Source organism: Abramis brama (assembly GCF_963993115.1).
Source record: "Abramis brama genome assembly, chromosome: 5".
Classification (NCBI taxonomy): Eukaryota; Metazoa; Chordata; class Actinopteri; order Cypriniformes; family Leuciscidae; genus Abramis; species Abramis brama.
In genome coordinates, this window is record NC_139967.1 from 15,348,537 (window position 1) to 15,373,081 (window position 24,545).

A 24,545-nucleotide genomic window follows, 5' to 3' on the forward strand; every position below is an offset into this window, starting at 1 on the left:
AAGCCCCCCCCCCCCAACTCAACTCATATTCATTCAGACATATTCATTCACTCACCCAAAGTGCTATTCACCCTTAACTTATATAATGTTTTACAATCCAACTCACATTTATACATACACACATATGCACACACTCACACCGTTGGCAAGTTAACAGAACCCCCCACCCTCCCATGCTACATGTGCTTTACTTGTATTGTGGACATGTGCTAAAGTTCTGTCAATCAGAGCCCGTTCTCCATGAACAACAAACAGTTGGTTGTCTGAATATTCACACTTGCATCTGAATTCCACTTTTTGATTGCTTCTCAAGTAAACGACTTGTACAGTAAAGCATCTACCCCGTATGCCATTCAGCTTCACTTCACACTAGCTATGGCACTTGAAAACAAAAATGTTTCGTTTACATATTTAGTACATAAAAAGATTTTGCACACTAAGTACAGTCTTAAGGGTTTTGGTAACAGATGCTACCTTTGTTTGTTGTTTGTTTAGTTTTGTTTTCATCCAGGGAGACATTCTGATTCATGAATTAACAAAAAAAAAAAAAAAAAAGAAGAAGAAAAAAAGAATTAAAGAAAATAAAAAGAAAACAAAATGTTGTATGCATAAGAACTTCAGTAGACATCTGTGGCCGCACGTGAGTTTTTGACTCAAAAACACACAGACATCTGCTATTTCCTTCATGTTAAGTGTAGGACTAGTTTATGCTTAGCTGATATATTCATACGGAATTAGTCTTCAGCAAACTTGCAAGAACCAAAACGTTTAATGTACGCATGCGCAGACGCGAGTGCTGTGCTTGGTCAACGCACTGACAGCTTTTACATTGATCTGGCGGCTGTAACAAGTCTCAAGGGGGAGATTGAGTTACATTCAGGTAAGTTCAGTTGCCACAAACAAACATACTTTAACTAACTGTAGCTCAGCCACGACAGCAATTGACCTAAAAGAGAGAACAGACCGCAATATAATATATTTTCGCTAATTCGCGCCATAACGCCCCATGCGGTCAAGTAGAGCTTGCGTCTGCGTTCACATACTTGCGTAGTGTATGTTTTGAACTTTAGTGCCCTTATATTATTTTACTCCTACACAATAAGAAATACTTTGTGCTTATGTCAGTGTGTTCGCGAACAGAATTAAGAGGGTGTGGTGTTTTCAGTCAACATCAACCCAGAAACATTCAGAATAAAAACGAGCCCGTAAAACCAACGCCCCACCCCGACCCTCGTTGCCCACCCCCTTTCAGCAACACATAAGAAAACACAAAAGCCCAAAGGTTTCATTATTATGAACCAGCATGCAAGAATAACTGAACAACAATAGGCTAACAATATAATTATAATAAAATAAAAATAATCTTAGAATGCAAAGATGACTGTAGTAAATGCTTCCAGTTATTGCTACAGTACCTAACAGTGTCGAACCTCATATAGATACAAATTCCTCTCGCCCTCATTTCACAGTCTAATACAAAAAGCCTTCATCATATGTTTGAAATGATTTCTGACTGAATCCATTTTCTGTAATGAGCATAGAAATAGATAGAGAGCAGCTTATTCATGCTCTGTATAAATAATCTAACTTACATAAAATCCATTTAATTTCAGGAGATGCTTAATAATTACATTACATTTTAATTTGGAGCTCAGGACTGGCACCATTGCTGGTACACTGCTGCACATTGATATTTACAGAGAGAGAGCTGTTTGCTGGGACGTGCAACAAGCAATGCAGTGTGGCAATCGAGCCTGTTTCACCCCTCACCGATGGGTACACGCTTTAGCCTACACACACACACCAAAGCCTTGTCTGGGTAGGTTTTGTATGTGAAGAAACCGCTGTGATTGTATTTAATTCCCTAAAAATGTCCATATTTCTTTTAAAATAGTACTCTCTTTCTATTGAAAACATTAAAAGAGAAGTCCCTGAGATGGGTGCCAAGAAAAAATACACCCAGAAATGATTGTCTTGAACAGGACACTAACAATGAAGGAATTGGAAACATTCCCTTGAAGTTGGACTGAGAGCGTTTGGTTCAGTAAGAGGACTTGAACAGGTAGTATGATTGCTTCTCAGCAGACAACATTTGTGCATGTATTTAATACCATGTATCTGTAGTTATTAATCCTTCATACAGTAGTTAAGTGCTTTCAAGTGCATTTCACAATATAAATGCATCAAGATGTACAAAAAATTCACTGATCGGTGTAACCGAATGTCCTAGTTTGTGTATTTATGTTGTTTTTTTTCCTTTAGAAACTGACATATGGCTTTACATCCTGTACATGCCAAGAGAAGGGGAAAAGCGCTCTTAGTATCTCCACCTGGTGGTAAGAGATGGTACTTTATGAGATTTATGTTTGGACCAAAAGGGTCCAAACCCAAATTGCCCTTTCAGAATTCCTCCAATTGAACTACCAATCTTCCTACAGTAGCTGCATTCGTTGTTCTATACTGCAATATGAGTACTCAAAGATGATTGTCATTATTACCACTTGCATTAAGCTTTTACAAAGTATTTTAACAGTGGATTACAGCAGTTATTGAAACATCTCCGTGCTTAAGAATGACTGTTAATGCTGTCATATTTAAATCTGCTTTCCTAAAATGGATTCTTAACCCGTTAAATTCCAAGACAATCACCTAATCAGAATTATGTTCCTTTTTTATTCACAATTAAGCAATTTTCTCCCCCCAAAATAAATAAAATAAATACATAAATAAATAAAACATGAAAATTTTGAATTTGATTATGATAAAATAGGATTAGTTCCAAATTATGATTAAAAATTCCAATAGAATTCCTTAAAGAATGTCTTTGAATTGGACAATGCTCCAAATGATTGCTTAAATCCCATGATTGTTATCTTTGAATTTTTTGAAATAATGTTTAGATGTCTTCAGATATTCACCTTAAATTAAGTATTGCCAAACACAGAAAATATTTTATCTAATGAATATGTAAATAAATTGATGTTCAAAATAAGGATGAGTACTTTACAATTAGCATATGGTTAAGAATACCACAGACCCAGTCTGACCTGGGCACTTAATGACACAGATTAGAAATTATTGCTCAAATCAGAGAATCTACTATAAAGGCAGCAGAAAAAAAGTTCAGTACGCTTCATATCAGTGGCAGTAAATGATAGAGCTTATTTTGTACTAGCTATTTATGCCTTCACAGACAGAGGGCTGCAGCTTCACATACACTAGTGCTGTTTTATTTTTGGCAGTAAGAACAGCATTTTGAGGCATTAAGAGCAAACGGGATTATAGATTTGAAGTAGTTCTGAGGGCTTCCCATAATGTCACATTTGACTGGATTGTTTTTCAGCAGTTACAGAAACTGTTATTGCAGCTATGACTGACAAGATGGTAATCGGCCATACAATTTTTGTAAAATATATATCTCTATATTTTCGTATGGAAAATAATCATTAGCAATTATTTTTCCACTTCAAAAATCCTTAGTGGTAGGATTAATGTGGTGCTGTTTATACATATCTACATAGCCCAGACAAGGCTTTTAAACGTGACCAAACAAAGTTAGTCCCCCGTTAACCTTATACCAGTTTCAATTTCACATATTATGTACAGGTAAAACTACAAAACAAATACGAAAAATTACATTGACAAGGTACGGGCCTTTCAGGCCACCGTTGTTTTTAAATTATGACTAAAATATTAACAGAACAAAATGTAATACTGGAATACCGCTTTGTACTAAAGAAATGACTACATTATCATTTTTGAATGCACTCCCCACCTTCTCATTTCAATATAACAATATTTTATATAAAAAAGAGAAATCAAATTAAACAAATTAACTTACCCAATTTAAAGACAGCTTAAATTGTCCTAAAGTCTGTACATTTCTTGTCAAACTGAAGGCGCCTTTTGCTGCTGCCGCATATATACATTCTTATGACTGTACCGGTGAAATTGAGTTGTATTTTTGAAGTGCAGAACATTCCTAGAGTTTGTTGTTGTTGTTGTGGCTCAAAAATCTGTGGATGCTGCGACACGGTGTTCATCTTCTGCAACACCTTCCAGGGAGGGACAGCCTGTCGATTGTTAAATGTTAAATGAAAGACGTAGAAGTGTGGGTAAACGTGTCCGGTCATTTGGGCATTACGCCAGCGGCGTCAGGATTGAAGAGCTCCTTATAGAGAGGAGGAAAGAGCATGTTAACGGTCTCTGGGTGGAGCTGCTGGAAGGCCTGAAGCTCCTCCGTGTGGAGAGTGCACAGAGCCGACAGTGTAGGGATCCGGCTAATCAGCTGCGAAAACAAAGACGGGTACAGTGGAATAAGGGTCACATGCCTAAACATGATAAAACTGCATCTATTTAAGTCGTGATCAATTTCTGTCTGAACTGTGTCATGGTCACTTGAGACGTCCTACCTTGGCCAGGGCATCCTCGTCCAGATGGTTCTTTTGCATGATGTGCTGCAGGGCAAAGTAGATTTTCTCTTGTAGCTTCTGCACTTTCCTGGGCTCCATTAACCAAGGCCGGTCTAGAAACGCAAGATAATTATATATAAATATCTGCTGGTGTGTGTGCTATGATATGTAGGTCAGGGTTAGGGTAAGTACTGAATGTTGATTTGACCACATTAATACTCAATGAACACATCTTTATGTTCCAACTAAGATACTTGTCAGTTTTGTAGTCAGGTCTGACCTGTAGAAATGAGCACCGCAGCAGAAAAAAGGGCGATCTCCTCTTCCGTTAACTGCAGTGAACACAAACTCTTGGCAAAGTCAAACACCGCACTGACCAGGTCGTCACAACCTGCAGGAGGTAAGTATGTTAGAATCCATGCTTAAATTATCACTAATAATTTACAATTAATACAGTTTTTATTGACATGATGTTAAACTATATTTATAGCGTTTATATTTTGTAATGCCGTAAATGATTGAGCATGGGAAATAGTTGTACCTAGAGCTTTAAATATCTGCATGCCTCCATATTTCCCCTCAAACAGAACCATGTTGTTGAGAGGGTTGAATGCCCGGCACATTCTGACCAGCACTACCTCCAGACAACCTGAGTTTGAGAGAAAAGTGTTAAGCAGGCCAAAATTAGTATTTACAGTACTACAGTCTTAATCAGTGTGTAATAGAGTATATATCATGGTCTGTTCTTTACCTGATTTCAGCAGCAATATCTGGTCGTTCTGGCAAAGCTCCATGAATCCAGTGATGCGCTTAGCAAACTCGACCACATACTGAATGGCATGAGTTATCTGCATAGCACACTGCTGCCACAACACGTCCCGTGTCTGAAACACACACACGTAGGCCTCATAGGTAAGCTTGTCATCTGTTTTGTTCAGGAGAAATTATTACATGCTTCTGGGAATCTTTTTTTCTCTGTTAATAATTGCAGTAATTGCTAATTTTAAAGTAGACTCTTATGCTCACCAAGGATCAAAAATACAGTGAAAACAGTAATATTTTGAAATATTATTGCAATTTAAAACATCTCTTTTAAATATATTTAAATATAGTTTAAATGTAATTTATTCCCGTGATGGCAAAGCAGATTTGTCTGCAGTCTTTTCTCCACTCTTCCGATTGGTGAGGTGAAAAAAAATTAATATAGAATTTTCTGCACTCTTCTTTATAAAAGCTAAATTAAACAAGTAGAGTAAACTTTTACTCTTTAATTTAGTTTTAAAAAGTAATGATTGAAATTTTCAGTGCTCATCATGAAAAATCACAACAAAAAAGGCAGAATCTGTAGTTTCCCATTTATGAAACATTCTTACAGAGCACACAGAATACTGAAAATGTGATATCAGCAAATTGCTTTTGTGAGCTCTGCAATTCTCACCCTGTATAGCGAATCTTCATAGGCACTATTTCAAAGGGCTTCTCGGTAATTACCCATAATCCATTTGACACAGGGAAATGAAGAGGGCTTGTAGTGCGTCTGGCACCCTCCCCTATTGTGCTTTGAGTGTTCGTTAGCTAAATCCGTTAGCTCTCTTGCTTTCTCTTTTTCTCCATATCAGTGCGCAAGCTGGATAGGATCAGCTCTAGGGGGCTGAGATACTCTAATGAACTCTGATCTCAAGCGTGCAATCTGACTATGAAGAGGGAACGAAGTACGAGCAAAGAGGACTGAAAGGATGAGAGATGAGAGAGTCTGCACCAGGTGTAAAAGCATGTAAATGAATGTACGACTGAGAACTAGGCGTCGTGAGGGGGATGTGGGGACAGCGGAAGTATTTAGTATGTAAACTGAGGTATTTGCTCATTGAGAGAGTGACCTCGCACCTTGCTTTGGTACATCTTGACCTCTTCATAGGAGTGCGTCTGCCAGGCTAGCTGCTGAAGCTCTTCCGCTGTGTACTGACACGTCTCCAGGTGGGACTTTATGATGTTCTGTGCAATTCGGTCTGGTAAAGAGAAAAGCAGATGGGAATGACTGCAGTTGAGTTTTAAATACAGTGCAATGTAAGGAATATCAAATATTAGATCATGCAACCAAGGTAAATGTGTTTGCTAGAAATTGTCATACATCCATGAACCATGCAACTCAGAGGGCCAAATTTCCAACTGGCTTTACTATTAGTCGTACCTAATTCCCCCATAGACACTCCAGGTGCTAGCTGGCTATCTTGATAGGAGCCGTAGGTGAAAAGGTTGGGAACAGGGGTGAGATCATATATGGGTTCCTGCTTGATCTGCTTCATTCCAGTCATGTCCAGTCCAGACTGATCCGGACTGGCCTGTGTGGAGTCCATGCCATAGTAACCTCCAGGAGCGCCGTTCGTCTGACCCTTGGGCATGTCTATAATGTGACCATTGGCGTATGTCCCTCCAATTTCATGGTTGAGGGTGCTGAGGCCGTTGGTGAGACTGGAGGAGTAAACACGAGCGAGGGCCTCCGCTTCGCCCGTCTGCTGCTGCCGCTGCTCCTGCAGCCTCTGCTGGTGTTTTTGAACCTCTGCATACAAGGAGTCTCTCTGTTTCTTGGACATGCGGCCAAACTTAACAGCTGATGGGGGAAGGCGAAAGAAATCTAATTAGATTAGTGCAGGTTTTAAAGCTATCAATAAGATCAATCCAGCTTGTCGACAAGCAGATTATTAGTATGTTTTTTTTATTTTTAGAATGAATACAAGAATGTTACTATGCATTTCGGAAAAGTATGGAATTTCGAGGATGGAGAAGTATGGAAAAGCAGAGTATGGAAAAGTAATTGTGTTTCTAAAGTGTTTTCATGTAAAAGTTTAGAGATCATGCAAAACTGAGAATTATGCAAAACTGTTTTCTTTACCATAAGCAAGTCTCTTTTGAACTTCACTAAAATATTGTTTGCTCAATTGCAACAGATAAAGGAGCAAACTATCATTTAATTCAGACTGTACTTTGTTTTTTGGTGATCGTGCAACATCAAACCACGTTAACAGTATCAAACCAATGTGTCAGAGGTGAATATATGCAGGTTATAAAGCGTTTTAGGTTTATTCTGATGTTATCGCAGTTATCAAGTGCATGTTATCCCTTTGAGAAAACAAATGAAAAGAAATAAAAAATAATAACTGTACTATCCCAAATATAATGCAGAAAATTATGCTGTATGAATCATTTATGTTCAATATGGTCTGAAAAATCAGAGAGGTTTGGAAAATTAGAGTCTGGAAAAGTATGGAATTTTGAAATGGAAAATGTGTAGGAACCCTGATGTGAAATCTCTCACCATCCCTGGACATGCCCAAAGCCAGGCACTTTTGGAGCCGACAGTGCTGGCAGCGGTTGCGGTTTGTTCGGTCAATTAGGCAGTTGCGCTGACGGGGACAGGAGTAGGAGGCGTTGTTCTGTTGACTGCGCCTAAAGAAACCCTACAGAGGGCACAACAACAGCAGTAGATTTAGATACGTTACATGCAGAAAAATCATATCTACACTGTCTAAAACAAAAAGAGTGGCAGAAATGATTACACAGCAAATGTATATTCTTTTTATTTATGATGATTTGCAACATCGACACTGTTACTGAACTGAATTGAATCAATTCAACACTGAACTGACTTATTGACTGATTAATGTATATGTTTGCAGTGTAGGACCATTTGGAAAAGTCCATGGATGGCTGAATCACATGGATGACTAACAAATGTACAGAAGAAAAGGCATATCTTTCACTGACCTTACAGCCTTCACATGTGATGACTCCATAGTGGATGCCTGATGACTTGTCTCCACAGATTTTGCATGGTATGACTTCAATTTGGGCTAAAAAACAGACAAAAATGAACAAAAAAAATGCAGTTACATAACTATATGCCTTTGTTCCCGTGATGAAGACTGTACATCAGGGTTCCTCTCTTTACCACCATCATTCTAAGAGTGATCACTTTTAAAGTGGACAAGGATGTGCCTTTTACATTTTTGTCAAGACACTTTGACATTTTGTAATCTGCAGTTCTTGAAAGACAGAAAGAAAAACATGAGAGGCCATTCAAAGTCTAGTATTCTCTCAGGTTCACCAGTAAACCAGAATGGATTCTCAGTTGTGCTTTTGTCACCTCTTCTTCTATTATCCATTTTAAGCATAGTGTTTGAAAGATTGCCTTTATGAAACACCTTGCACATGTACAAGGAAAAGGCTGGAGCAAGCTACAGTACACACTGAATTACGTAATCAGAACATGGCAAGTTGTTTAATGAGGAAACAAACACAAATACATGGCCGTGAGGCTCAGCTCCAACCTTTCCATCGCTTGCACGTGTGACTAGGAAATGTAAAAGAAAAGATAAAAGGAGACAGAAAACCTTTAAGAGAGAGAAAGAGCAAGGGAGAGGAACACAGAGAGAGAAACCCATCTCCCTGCTGAGACGGCACATTCACAATAAAGAGATTAGCCACCCAATCTAATCCTAAATTATTTCTACACATGCTTGTTCCCCTGCTCTCAAATGGCTTATCTGATGCAACAATTCTCAATTAATCTTTCTAAAAGCAAATTCACATCTGCCTATAATGAAAATTTACAAAAAAAGAACAAATGTTATATTTCTCTTCCACTCTTATAGGTCACTTTATTCTTGTACATTTGCATTATAATATATACACATATCTATATATATTTTCCCCCTTTATAAACTCCCAATTAGTATAAGCACCTAGCTAAACGAAACACATACATTGCAACAGCAGTCTCAGATGAAATTCTGATATGGTTTAGAAGTAGAGACCTCTACAGTGCGAGTTCCATGTCAGATCCATCACTGCGTGCATTAATATAACTCACCAAAAATTATCACAATATTAATAATGTCATAATAAGTAGTTTGAGCTGAGATTTAACTGCAGTATTAGTTTACACACATTTTTGCTTTAGATTAAATCAGTTCAGCATAGAAAAGGTGCATCTGAGCTATGATTCTAGATCAAAATTATTACATTTCTTCCTCACTTGCGAGTTGTTTAGTTCCGTCTCTGCATCACAGTTTACAGGAAACTGAATTAAAGAATAAGACAATACATAAAACAAAATGAAACAATAAGATATTGTTTTTGGAAATCAAAAAGTTACTAAATACACAAAACACAAAGGCTATTTTTGTTACCTGCCAAAATCATTATTAACAGTAGCAAGTTGCTTTAGATATAAGTGATATATTAAATGTTACTGTACTTGTTTAAACGTGAAGTGAACGTATTAAACTGCAAAACAAACTAAGATCTTTTTAAACCTGAAATGTTGTCTTACCTACAACATCTGTCTTCATTGTTAGACAGAAGCACTGTTGATGGAAACACACACCTGACTTGAGACCGCAGTATGAAGCTCAGAGGTTTGGAAGTGTGAGTGCATATCTAGTTATGTGTGTGTGTGTGTGTGTGTCTGTGTGTGTGTGTGTGCGCGCTGCTAATCTGACTGTGAGAATATAACTCAGAGAGACTTGACTAGTCTATGTATTGCATGTTGGCCAGTTTGTATCTTATATTCATACTGTGAATAATATACACGTTTCATGACTAAATATGAACTTTTGTGCAAAATTTATTTCATATACGAAAAGTTTATGTTTGCTGTAAAGGTACATACACACTGTGAGCAATGTAATGGGATTAACACACACATACACGTTAACTAGTCTGGACTGTAGTAGCTCTTCCTGTCTCAGTCAAGCCCACTAGTTTTAAGCCATAGTGTCTGTGGGTTTGGTGTTTATGGGGGTGGGTGTTTGCCCCCAATGACCCTCAGCTACAGGAAGCACACACAAGGTCGTTTCCATGGCAATGTCACCTTGAGTTTACCCCTCTGTATGAAAATTGAAGCAGATTTTTAGCTAGATTTTTTACAAGGAAAAAAATACTTGGAGGAACATTTCAGTGTTCTACTGGGATAGGTTAATGCTGATGGATGCAAATTATTAAAACAAATGTTAAAAACTACATACATTTACAATACATTTTAATGTCTTATTTTTTTGGCAAATTGATTAATGTCCTTTATATTAAACATCTAATCTTTAATTTTTATATTTATATCTAATATTTTTTATTTTATTTTACAGTACAATAGTAATATTACAAAAGTAAGCTATTTTTAGCAAACATTTCATTTTTGATTAATTATGCAGCCAAAGACCTAAGGTAAAAAATTATTCAAATAAAGCCTTTTTTTTTATTACCTTTTGCTATTTTTACTCACCGATAGATAGATAGATGTAGACCTGCTTTGCATCAAAACCGAAACAATTCTAATTAATAGTAACTTATGAATGCTCCTTCATTCAGTGTTTTAATTTGACTCCATTACAGAATGAGTTATGTACACTTTAAGGGCTCTTCAGATAGATCATTTACTCTGTTATCACTGCATTTCATCTTGAGGCGCTAATACTATCATCTGCAGGGACTGTGGTTCACATTAAAACATGTGGAAATAGTTTTTCAAAAAGAAAAAGTAGCACACCCTGTCCTTGCTTTTAAGGTCATTGCAATACAGCATGATGTTTTATGCCCTGGTACTTAAATCTTCAGGCTTTGTGTGTGGTAACGAGGACTGTGAGTTCTGTGTGATTGGCCCCAGACTCAGAACACTGGACCGGTTCCTCTCATGACCCACTTTGACCAGTGCCAGAGCCAAACTGGGTCAAACAAGCACAGAGACTTGAACCTGTTGTGAACGCAATCAGACACAAAACGGTGTTATAAAATACTTGTTTAACTTTAAACTGCACACGACAGACATCAAGTTATTTATAGCCCGTTAAAAGCAGGGCACTGGATCGCTAGGCCTTGTCAGTATTGACCACCGATAAAGTATGCCATGCTGTGCATGTTGATGTTCTGTTAGTTTAGTTAGTATTATCAAGTGAAAATTTGCATCTACATGCATTACAGATGAAAGTTGAGAAATATTCAGTTAATGTGTGTTTGAACATTTTGTGTGTTGCATATGACAGTGTTTTGGTCTGAATGAATATATTGGATGAGTCTGTTTGTGTGAGAATGGCCACAGGGCCTGTGTGTGTAGACCTGTCATATGAAATAAGGAGACGTCCGTGTCTGTGTCACTGTTGCCAGGACGACCACAGCCTCCCTGGGTTTATGGGTAGGAGGCCTGTATAGTCTGCCTGTCAGAGCAATCATCCACACCACCATGACATTCCAACAGGACATGATGTCATCGCCATCCCTACCAATACAGCAATGCTGCACATTTGTCATTGTGGTACCTATACAGATTTTACTTCCTTAAAGGATTAAAAACCTAAAAGGACGAGATGAAATATGTAAATAGAAAAACCTAGAGGGATGTTAGCGCAGGATTTAACTACATCTTTAAATGTTAACATCTTAGTGTTGCTAAAACCATTACAGATTTGCAAATTCATTTTCTATTTAACTACACCAAGATGCGTGCATTTTGCATCTGTCAAAATACATCAGTGCTGAACCAAGGAATCAGAATTAGTGTACACACGTTCTATATTCATAAACGACGCTATTATTGAAAGAAAAAGAAAAACTAAGCTTGTGGTTGTTCTTGTAGGCTGCTAGGCTCCTTGCACCTGTCCGCGGTTACGCATAAGGGTTAGGCCTATCAGAGGGTTACGTAAGAGAGGGAGTGCAGCGCTGGCGATTCCATGGTTAAGAGGAGCTCAGCCCTGCAGGCTTAGCCGAGGACAGACAGGAGCTGCCGAATACCGCACACATGCTAGTCTCACAGTCAGCGACAGCAGCTTAGCACACTCAACTTACTGAGTGGGAACTAAAAGATTCATAAGGAGAAAATGTTTTGTGTGTATATTGCATCAATAATGTTGCTATATACTGTACATCTAAAAAATGAATGTTCTGTCATTGTTTACTCACCCTCATATATATATATATATATATGAAAGCAAATATAGACAGTGGGGCTGTAACATTATTCATCTTTATTCAGTCTCCTGTTCTTATAATCCTTTTGGCTTGAAATGGCTTGAAATGTAATATATAAATCATTTAAAGAACTTTTATGATATGTTGGTGATTCTTTGCCATTGTGGAGCTTAACAACATTATTCACTTATTCAGAACCTTATTCACTCATTACACTCTTTTGTTATTTATTGGCATTGATGGTTCCATAAAGAACCTTTGGTCACACTTTAAATTATAATTAATTTCTCACTAACTAACTATCAACTATGACTTTTGCCTCAATATCCCCCTAATTACTGCTCATTAATAGTTAGGTAGTTGTTAAGTTGTAGAATATGGTCATGCAGAATAAAGCTGCTTAATAAGTACTAATAAACAGGCAATATCCTAGTAATATGCATGCTAATAAGAAACTAGTTAATAGGGAGAACACTTAAACTAAAGTGTTACAGAACCTTTAATATCCATGGAACCTTTCCATTCATTTAAAATGTAAATAAAATGTTCTTCACAATAAGAACGGAAAGGATCTTTTGGCTTTTCTTCTAATGTCATCACTGCAAAAAAACAACAACTTTTGGAACCTTTATTTTTAAGAGTGTATATGGAGAAGAGTGGCCAAGATGCTCTTTAATATTTACTTTTTTACTGGATATGTTTAACAGAAGCAAGTAAGTCATAAAGGTTTGTAACAACAGTAGGGTATTTTCGTACTTTTAAGCTAACTATTTCTTTCATTTGTGTGTGAGTGAAAAAAGAGACACACACACACACGTGGATTGTATAATTGATTCCTAATGATATGAAGCTCTTTTCTGTCCCAAGAGTAGTTCCCTCTCTCTAAATAGTTCTTTAATTAGCTTCATTAAAGTGGATATGAGTACCCCTGCAACTTAATTTATCATCACGCATGCACACCCGTACACGCTGGAGAACACTGATAAATATTTGCTGTCGATACCAGCTGTCTGGGTGACAGATGTGTACCAAGACAGCCAACAATGCAATCATTTTGTAATTCAAAATTTAAATGACACCATCACTTGTGCTGCATCTTGAAAATGATAAAGTGATAGAGATGTAACTTAACATTATTGTACCAACAGCTTCCGTCTGATTTCTGCCTGTGCGTGTTATACTATTTTTGTGTATTAGTTTGATGAGATGATGATCTTATTTATCAGTTGCCTCAAATGATATCCGCAAACCTTGTTTGCAGCATTCCTTCAGGTGAATATGCTAATAATCTCACCGTCTTTTAATTTTAGCCTGCAGATGGAAGGCCATTTAAAGTCTTTGTTGTAAATCTTGCCTGTATGCATATGATAAGATGTTGTTTTGTCATTTGGCATCTGGCCCAATGATATTCCAAAGCCTTTTTGGGATATGCTAAACAGTGATACTAATACATCGTGTAGGTGGGAGATTATCTTCAGCTCTCACACTTGTGAGCATGTCAACAATCCACGTCTCTTTAATACAGACAAATATTAAAGGACGCAGTCATACTCAGAATGCCTGAGATTGTCCATCGCAGACAAATGTGCATGTGTTTTTGAAGGTTTAGGGGTGAGCTGGGGTGAGAGGGTAGCTGTAACGGCAGCTTGTCACCATTAGGTGGCACATTGTCCAGATTGACAGAGGCCTAGGGGGAAGTGGTTGCAGAGGGGCAGCCTGTGACAGCATGTGGTGTTCATCCATGTTTTACATCATTTCCTTCAGGGAAGGACTCTGAGATGAAGGCCCTGGGCACTTAGATACTAAACAGCTTTCACTGTCAGCAACATTAGCATTCTGATTCTAACATTGATCCCACTGTGTATTGCTAAGAAAATAATTAGGACAATTCCACAGGGAAATAGAAGAGATATTCCACCCAGTGCTTTAAAATATTCAGATATATGTATCTGACCTCCTGCAATATCATTACTTATATATCACTTATAAAGTCTTCAAGTTTGCAAGAGATCAGCTTCTGTACATGCAGCCTAACAAGCCAAACTTCCCAATCCATCTGGATGAAACCCCTACAGCATAACTAATCTTCCGGGCAGTCTCGTGGCTCATTGATATAATCCTTGACATGAAATCCTTAGCAATTGTAAATCATGTAAATGAGCTAATAATTAGCGTACATTGTTGTGAAACCCAGGATTGTTTAATATTCCATCAGAATGCAATTGCTCTGCATCTCCTTGATTAGCAAACTGCCCTGTTATTCTGCTACTTTTTCAGTCCCAGCACATCTGTTTAACATGTTGACATTTATTCAAATGAATGTATATGGCTATATGCTAACATATACTAATTAAGTTAAATTTTGCTGTACATTTCAGGCCATTTTGGTGAAGCCATCAGTGCCACCTGCTTGCACTGTACATCTTTTTAGCCTGCTGTGTAAATCTTTGTTTGATAGCACAGGCTAACTTTATCACTGAGCTCTTAGCTTCAGATGGCCCTCTGACACCTTCATTTATGTTATGTCAAAAAAAGACGGTTTCATTATGGGTAATAATACCCGTACCCCCATTCATTATTATAGTTAACCGAAACTAAAACCATAAAAAAGTAGAAGAGACCTGTGTTAGCAGGATCCCAGGGCATGCTCCCTCATTTGTTTATTTATTTATTTATTTTTGCAAAATGGTCTTTTGTGGTACCATCCACACATGCAAAGTTGGTTGATAACATAACTGCAAAAATGTAATAGCCTGGTAAACAATTAGAACACTTGTTTACATAGGATATATAATGTATTTTATATTATTTAAGCACTTGGAACATTATCAGTTTGACATAAATTTCTACTTCAAAGTGCCATGAGAAGTCAAACTAACTCTACTTAACATTTTCTTAAGTTTATGTAGCTGTTTCAGATTACGTTTGACTTTCTCCATAGCGTTTTAAAGTTGTAAATTCTCAATAGAATTCAAATGGGTCGCAATAGGAGAAGCTCGCACAAATCTTATCACACTTTTGGAGCGCACATGATACAGTGATTCACGCACCACTCATGTAAATAAACTGGGCTTCAGTCATATTGTGCTTGGTCTGTTCAGCTCAGATGGGAACTTAACTCTTATAAAAGCTCTGAATGGGCAATGTATATATCTGATTAATAATTCTGTTTCCATTAATCGTGGTATATATTGGTACATCACCTCATCCCCCCTGCAAACTACGCCCATGTGCCAAAGCAACATTTCTCATTTCATTTAACTTGATATACTAAAATAACTAAACCTGAAATAAAAATTAATAAAAACTTTATTTACATATTTAAACATAATTAAAAATGACAAAACACTACAAAATAACAAAAACTTTAATTAAAGGGATATTTCACTGCTGGAAAGATGAATGTGTATTTAAATTGGGTCATTTATGTAGTAGAAATGTGAAATTATTTTAGAAGTTGGTGCCTTCTAGACTGAGAAAAGCCAGAAAATGTATTTTTGGCTCATGTGGATGAAAGACAACAACTCCCAGAATGCACTTGCTTCGCTGCCCTACGAGGCCACTCCCAAGCCACGTCTACCGGTTACAGAGGGCAGTATCGGAAAAAATTATACAATTAGGCTACTAGTTGACTCGAAACTGAAAAGACGCCGTTTTATCGTGAGATCCCACCCCCTATGGGCGGGTTGAAAACATGCGGAACTAGCTCCTACTACTGGCTGTAGTCTCTAGCCTCTGGCCAAAAAAACCTCCGATGACACAAAATGACGATTTTTGCGTCATCTGAGGTTTTTTTCCTGACACAATACAGAAATCTCTCGTCTCAGGGGGACATGAGTGGGGGAAGCACGGTCATTCGAAAATACTTCTGGGTTTCTACTGATACAAAGCTTAATGCTAATCGGTGAAGTATCCCTTTAAGACTAAAAACAAATTCAAAATATTAATAAAAAACTATAATAGTATCTCAATTATACAAAAATTATAGTGACCCCACTACATTGGCTGTCTTTGCATCTTCATACACGTGTGAATGAAAGAGTAAGACAGTTAGAAAGTGCTCTCTACTGTATGTGCAACATTCCCAAATCATCTTGCTCCGCCACAGTGTGTGACAGAGTTTGCTGGGATTATTTCTCTGATAAGTATTTGTTGATGAGGCTGCAGGCATTTCCCCATTGGCTTGTCATCAGCTGTGCCAGACTCAGGCATCTTTGATCTGAGATGTGATTGGCCGCCTCAGTGAGGCTACAGAAGGGGACACGCTGGCATGCATCCAACATGTGAACCATAAAAAACAACATATATCTGAACCTACAGAACTATATACTACATACTCTGCGTGTTTAACCAGTCAGTGTATGCTACAATACTGAATTTCATTATTGCAGTTAGTTACAGAAAGATACCAGTAAAACTACTCTACTGAAAGAAGTCTCTTATGCTCACTGGGGCTGCATGTATTTAATTAATAATACAGTAAAAACAACTTTGAAATACAATTACAGTTATAAAATTTAGCATCACATATGATTCTAATATGCTGATTTGGCTGACTTATCAATGTTAAAAAGAGTTGTTCTGCTTAATATTTGTGTGGCAACCGCAATACTTTTTTTCACTCAAACATTTATGAAATAAAATGCATGAAATGCAATGAATTGAATTTATGTGTACATAAACAACTGTGTATGTATGAATTAATAGTGCTAGTACATAAAAAGCATTTTGACATCTCAGCTTCCACTAAACAACTTTGCACACAGGTTCTCCAATATTATATATATATAGATGTATAAAAATGCCAGCTTTTTAAAATACTTTGTCTAATATTTTGTATTAACATGTTTTGGGGCAATTTGTTATCAAAAAATGATAGCGATGCAATAACTTGGCAAAGTTTCATAGCAATATCTCATATTTCAATATTATTTTGTTGTTACCCTATTCGCCTGTTGTGTCTCCCTAAGAGGTGAAAAGCACATACAAATACAGTGAGATACAGCAGTCAAGAAAGGACTCCTATAGTACTAGCAAACAGTCTAATAGTATATAGTCTAACTCTGTGACCACCCGTGATTTTATCGCTGTCGGTGTGAACAGCTTTTATCTCAGAAAATTTCACAAAACTGAATTGCTGGAACTCAGAAAAAAGAAACTGCATGGAAGTCAGTTCTAATCATGTGAGTGTAACCGTTTACTAGCCACAAAAGGACTGGTGCTCCATAAGTCTGACCTTTATGACCTGCCCGGCCTCCACCAACACAAACTTATTGACCTCTTCAACCTTTGAACTTTCCTTTTAGACACTTTTGTGTGTGTGTGTGTGTGTCTGCATGTGCAAAGCTGGAATGAATAAGTGTTTTCAAGTTGTTTTTTTAAATTTTACTTTGTTTCAGTTAATGTTTGTTTGATTTCAATTCATGGAGATGTTTTTATGGTTTTAGTTTGTTTTAATTAACTATGATAACCTGAATAGGTAGGCATAATGAGCTTATTACATCTTATTACATGTTTTTGATAACCATTTATAGGTTGTTTCTTGTTGAAAGCTAAGTATACGCAGAAGCTTCATAGAGTGAGGTATGTCACCGTGGCCCAATGGGTTGTGTGTGTGTAAACTGTTAAAGTGGGTTAGTAAGTCACTCAGCCTAAGGGAAGCATAGCCGTGTCATATCTGGGTGTTTGGACAGTGTCCTCTCTCTTCAGAATTACATAATCCTACATGATTGGTAAAAGGAAGTATATTGATGCACTGTAATGCAGAAGAGATGACTTTTAGATAAGGAGCTATTTAATTGAATGAATCCGAAACAATACACTGTGAAAAAAAAGAAGCTTAATGTGGCATTCTTTAAAGTAACAGGTGTTACATTCAAAAAATGTTTTAATATGATCAGTGTTGAAAATATAAAAAGTAATATTCTCTCTCAAATTAGAATATTAATATTTGATAAAACTCATGGTAAATCTTGAGTGCCTGCCGTAGCTGACATGACTCTGATTATTGCCTTTTTAAAATATCTGTACATTATTGGTTTATAGCATTTTTGTAACATATTACATGCTATGGAAAAGGCTGGTGCTGTCAGCAGCTAAATATAGATTTATAGTTATAAATTGCCCTGATAATCATCAAAATGCCTGTTCTCTAAATGTTGGTATCTCGTAGTGTGTGTGTGTGTGTTCTGCATGCCTCTTTACGGCTTCCCTCTCAGGACGGGATGGTAATAGCTTGCCTTAGGCCACAATTTAATTCCATGTAACAAGGTCCTTCCCCAAAGTGGCCCCAGGAGCCCCTCTCTGTAAGAAGCAAATTGATCACAATCTAAGGGCCTCTCTTCACCTGAGAGCGCAGTCTCTCTCTTTCTCTCTGTCTCGTTCATCTCCCTTGAACACTCTATCTCAGTATCCTTATCTGTCTTAAGCTTTCTCTAAGATCACTCTTGCTCTTCATCTAAATCTCTTTAAGGGCCTCTGTTTCAAAAGCTCGCACAAACAGTTCTTCTGTTACACACCTTTTGTTCGACGTTTCCTCTTTACACTCAATGCCGTTCCTAATGTAATTTTCCTACAGGCTTCTTAAAACAGATATAATCACGTTGGATCTAAGCTAATGAGATTTCTATGTATATAGAGGGAGGTTTAGAAGTTTAAAAGAGACCCCACTGAAAAGGTACGTTTTTTTTTTTTTAAATGAGCAGGAAATATGTAAGATTCTGCATTAACAGGTTGTTAATTAAAAAAGCTAATTTTTGGCATTGAGTGCTGCAGCAAGTATTAAAAATACTTAGAAATTCAAATTGTCACACAAATGATGCTGATAATATAATTTATAATGATATATGACATTTGCAGTGGTCTCTTTTCTATAGACCTCTCCATGGACATGTCTGTCTATGACCAAACAAGTCTATGCAAACTAATTTTCTGATGCAACTGAAAGTGAAAGAAGTGGAAGTGAGCATTGTGCACACAAACCTATAGACTTTAGGAGGGAGAGAGAGGGAGAGCTTCAATCTAGATCCGATTTCTGTGTTACATAACTGTGTTTTAAAGACAAATGTTCTCCTTCCTCCGTGCCAGAGGTAGAACAGTAAGCCTTATAGCGGAAAGTTGCTTTCTGGACAATATATATCACGCTGAACTGACTTTGGGATAAAACCAGCTCCATTTTAAAAACCTTACATGAACCCAATATCGTAAGCTCAGAATGCAACATCACTGTTATGTAGAGGAACGGTCCCAGTGGTGTCAGGTCCCCTTCTGCACCATATCAAAAGCCCCAGGTGTCACTATCCAAAGCACACATTACTGAATGAATGAACACCTAGTGAAGGGTGAGACCAGTCGAAGAGAACTAATAAAACCGAAACGCAGCAAAGCAGAGAAAACATGCAGAGGTACTGCAGGGAGGGCAAATTGAAAACATTAAATGGACATGTTTAGCCTTACAATTCAGTCTCTCTCAGAGCTTCTCTCATGCAAACTCAACAATCTGTTGAGGGCTCTGCCAACATATGACACACTCTAGTCGATATCAAGATGTGTTCACAAAAACACTACAGGGGACAAAAGCCGACATGGTCACACTTGGAAATAGATGTCAAGAGGCTATCTGGTTGGTGTTATGTAGTCACCTAGAAAGTAAAGTTCACCTCTGATCTCAGTATGCAGAATACATTTACGTTGCATCCAGAATTTTGTTATTTAAAGTGTAAACGCAGATAAAAATGAGAATAAAATAGATTGAAAAAAGAACACATACTGAATGGATTGGTTTTGTGCTGGCTGTGCAACTCTGTTTCTGCCTCACTTTTAGGGATTACATATCTTGGTTTTCTTTGTGTAATCTTTCTCAGGTTACGTAAGAGCAAGCCATTAGTCAACCAAGCAAAGACTAGCAGCTACTATAAACAATTGACCAGATCATATTAGTTCCTATATAAACCTGGGCTTTAAACTGAAAGATCAGACCGACCCTCTCTTGCAGTTTCACAGTCAGATATATTTTAAGATTTGATTTGTATTTTTAAATTTCACTGAACACATTGGATGTAGTGGTAACAGCTGGTTATTGGTAGTTTTACTTATAATGTTGGCCTACTGCCTGGTTAGAGATTTGGAACAGTATAAATGCGTAATCCATGTCTGTAATAATGTCGTGTATGTTTTCAGTCAAACAAACAGTGCTGTGCTTATTGATCTGCCTCCAAACTGCAATATGAAAAACACATTTAAAAGGAACAAAAAAAAACCAACACGTTGGTAAGCTATATATATAACAAACACATACAGTACGTTCGTGGGACAAAAGATCTGTCGACTGGATCCTTCACTTCACACAGCTATAATATCTATACACACGATTTATGTTAGTTTATAGTAGGAATAAAGCTTATGGTTGAGTGGGCCATGCATATTGATCCTACTCTTTCGCAAGCTGAGCCACGCAACGTCAAGCAGGTCGATGGAGAGATGGCCTCTCACTCTGGAAGCCAATGTGATGCTAAAAGCTATTGGCATTAGCAGTTCATGCGTAACTGTCTCTCTTTGTGTCTGTGGCTCAGAGTTTCAGGGGTGCCGCAAGCACTGAAATGAGCATGGACAAAGCAACAAGGCAACGCAGCTATGATTTTCATTTGTGAAAATCACAGTCAGATATGAAGTAAACAGAGGCCAGATATGTTTCTGTGCTTTAAAGAAAAAGCACAGAAAAAAAAATTAAAACTTCTTGTGCTGTGTATGTGTGTGTGTGCAAACGCAGTTTTAATGTGATCTGCGTGTGACAGAGTTGTGGGAAAACTAACACCAGCCCTGAAGCAGCTCTGCACACTGTAATGGAGAAGACAAGGTTTGGAGCGGATGTAGATCTAGAGTTACTAGATTGGGTACCACAGTCTATCAGATATATGCATTGGAAGACACTGCAAGTTCATCTCTGATCAATGAAGGAAACTCATAAATGTTTTGACCAATAGGGCACATCTCTGTGTACACAAATGACACCCTCAAACACAAAAACAACAAACAAGTGCACTAATGATGTGTTACCATAAAGACAGTTTTAGTACTTAATCATTTTCTACCTTTGTACATTTAATATTGACCAAAAATCTGTAAATATGAAACAAAATAGATGTTTTAAGATTCATTTAATATAAACGAAATCATAGCTGTTCCCAAACACTTAAAACGTTTACCCAAAAAGGAAAATTCCATCATAGCATATACCATATGACTTTATTTATTCAATGAAAAGAGAAGTTAGGTAAAAGTACAGTCTCAGTCCCCAGTACTTTGATTGTATGGAGAAATTAAGCAAAAAAAAAAGGAAAAGAAAAGAAAAGAATGGTGACTAAGACTTTCATAATATATTTTGTGTAGCACCAAAAAAAGAAAAAAAAAGTGATTTAGGTTTGGAACAACATGAAGGCGAGTAAATTATGATTATTTTTTTTTACTTTTTTTTTAAACTTTTTTTTTTTTTTTTTGATGAACTGGCCCTTTAAGAAAAAGCTTGCTGCCTAAAGTTGTGCACGTCCATAATCAGCTCAAAGAAGGAATCAACAGACAGATAGGCTACATTAATTATAAACAAACATGCGGATTCAGTGTGTGGTAATCAACACCCACCATTAACTAGAAATAATTAATAACTATGTGTCACTTTTACTACCTGTATATCAACAATCAATCAGTGAAAGATTTACGCAGTTTTATTTTTCTCATTATATCGACTAAAATGTTTCTCTTTCGGGCAGTTGAGCCACCCAGAATGTAAGGCAGAAGTACAAACGGTAATTTAAAAAAAGTTTTAATTGATTAATCCCATCACTAATTAAAACAAATAGCAATTATTTCCGTCCTGACACTGACATTGAAAAGACAAGTAGAGCGTAATCTGGTCTAAAACCTATATATGCTGGTTCGTATTTCTGAACACACTGCCCATGCAAGGAACAAAACAATAATTGGACATTTTATAAGTTTGTAAGATTTTGTTTGTAAGAAGGTTACCTCACAGCGAAGTAGTTTAATTGTTATTTTAAAATCGTGAAGCCCGCGCTATGTCTGATGTCAATGTCGGAGAGTCGGGCTCCGTGAGAGGCCCCAGATACTGATGTGATTCTTTCTGACACGGTCCTCTGGGGCTCAGAAAGAGAGAAGCAGAGAGGTGCTCTGGGGGCGTGTATAGGTTGTGAACTTGTGACACAGAGATGGGGAAAAAAACGGAGTTTTTGGTGTTTCGCAGGGCACACGCACTAAACTTATTTCCTCCTTGCAACGAATAAGCGAGAGAAAAAAGCTGCAAATTTACAGATTTTAGCTAGCCTACTTGTAAGTGAAGACGCGGCCTATTGGAAATAATCCAGGATATGTTGATTCGTGTAGGCTAATGTCATGCGCGTGCGTTGTGTGCTGTATTTATTTTTATATTTTACTAGGAAACTAAAATCGAATAACGAAATAACAGCAGAAGATTACAATACAAATAAATGTATTTAAATCAATCAGTTGCCTATGAACAAAATCTTTTAATCTGTATTTTAATTAGGTTTCTAGTTCAACATCTGCATTTCTTTTTGTAATAATCTGAATAGGCCTATATTTATCAGTTCAATGATAAAGACCTGGCTATGAACTGTAAATATTCTATAGCCTAGATCTCCAAATGTTTAGAAAAGGATTATATCTATTTCAAAATATCATCAATAATCTAAAATAGGAATTTAAACGCCTATTATATCAAATGGCAGAGCATAGGTAACACTTTAAAGCATAAAATAGACTACGACAAATAATGGAAGTGTTCTGACTTTGAATTAAAATTGACACATTCTTCTGTTCTTTTTGTACTTTATTATTGATGCATATCTGCCGGGTTTCTTTACAAAAGGTCAATAAACACTTTTGCGTTCATCCATTCAGGTGTAACTGCAATAAGTCCGAAAAGAGCGCGTGGGATGGGCAAAGCGCGCGCTGCCCCACGCGTGTGTGAACTCTGCTCGCGCGGACGTTGCTACTGCACTTCGACGCTTTCAGCGCGCAGCGGCGCCTGACTGACGGAAATGGGTCAGTAGATCGCACGACACTAACTCCACTTTACCCACACAGTGATGGTCTGACCGTCTGCCCTTAACACTTACAAAAAATACCACGAATAAGTTTTGATACAACTGTTTCCCAAATGCGATAACCTGCAACAGTCTAAAAAGTCATATAAATTAAACACAAAGCCCAAGGATCAGATTAAAATACATAATTGTACATTTTCAGTGCGAAGTCTTTATAGGCTCATAAATAAATTTCCACTCTTAAGGAAAGTTGGAGTGAAGTTGTCTCAGATGAACTGTCTGAGGAAGTCGCGTGCACTCCATAAACACGAGACTGGGAGTGATGTGCGGTTCATTTCTCTTCGGATGTCTTACGAGCGCCTGAATATAAAATACAGCTGACCAAAAACACGTTTTTTATTTTATTTTATTCATGTGCACATTAATCTGGCAGAGTTCTGTATCATATATCGCATATGAATCACTTCACTTCAGTATGACTTTATGAAACAGACAGAACCAGGAAGGATATGGTCTCTGGGATGAGACTAAAAAGACACCCTTATACTTCATTATTCAAATGAGCTGTCACAAACAGTTGTATTCCTACCTCGCATAGTGGTGGCGACTCGATCCCGAACGTTTCAGTCATGAAGAAACAAACATAAACCAGAGTAAAAAAACAAAATCCTCGGTGGTGAAGTTTGGTCTCGTCAAAGTGGGAGACTACTGTGCAAAACCATTCCAGAAGTGAGTGAAGCGGTGCTCGGACTCTTCAGTTGTGCGGTAAGGCCAGCATGCGGGTTTTCACATGACATCTGCGAGCGCATATACCCAACGGAGGTTTTCACTGCCTCCGTGAGCGCAGGGGAGAGCGCACAGCAGGCTGAAGGCAGCCCGGATTGGGCTGACACTTTTCGCTCCGCCCACTTTCTAGCGTCTTCAGAGGCATGGAGCAGATATGGACACTGTGCGGTCTGCGCGTACGCGAGCGCGGCGCGGCGCGGGGCTTTGAGTTCATGCGCAGACTTCGTTTTACAGCAACGCTTTGAAGTCAACAGAAAACATGTAAAAACCTTATTCTACCTATCATGTTATTATCCTTTTTTTGTTTTATCTT

The 24,545-nt window shown here is 37.6% G+C and overlaps 1 protein-coding gene across 3 annotated transcripts; it reads right to left on the minus strand.

Moving 5' to 3' along the window:
* Window positions 1-2,821: 2,821 nt before the first annotated feature.
* rorb (RAR-related orphan receptor B) lies at window positions 2,822-24,305 on the minus strand. 3 transcript variants are annotated; one of them, XM_084114013.1, is made up of 11 exons: window positions 9,742-9,892; window positions 9,432-9,489; window positions 8,175-8,260; window positions 7,726-7,867; window positions 6,601-7,020; window positions 6,297-6,418; window positions 5,164-5,296; window positions 4,954-5,061; window positions 4,693-4,803; window positions 4,413-4,525; window positions 2,822-4,288 (listed from the first exon to the last, which is right to left on the minus strand). In XM_084114013.1, the coding sequence occupies exons 4-11, from the start codon at window positions 7,736-7,738 to the stop codon at window positions 4,130-4,132; spliced, it is 1,179 nt and encodes a 392-aa protein (XP_083970139.1). In that variant the 5' UTR covers window positions 7,739-7,867; window positions 8,175-8,260; window positions 9,432-9,489; window positions 9,742-9,892; the 3' UTR covers window positions 2,822-4,129. The 3 variants fall into 3 exon arrangements, with proteins under 3 accessions (XP_083970139.1, XP_083970138.1, XP_083970137.1); XM_084114012.1 differs by lacking the exons at window positions 9,432-9,489; window positions 9,742-9,892 and adding an exon at window positions 24,036-24,305; XM_084114011.1 differs by lacking the exon at window positions 9,432-9,489 and having other exon boundaries at window positions 9,742-9,872.
* Window positions 24,306-24,545: the final 240 nt, after the last annotated feature.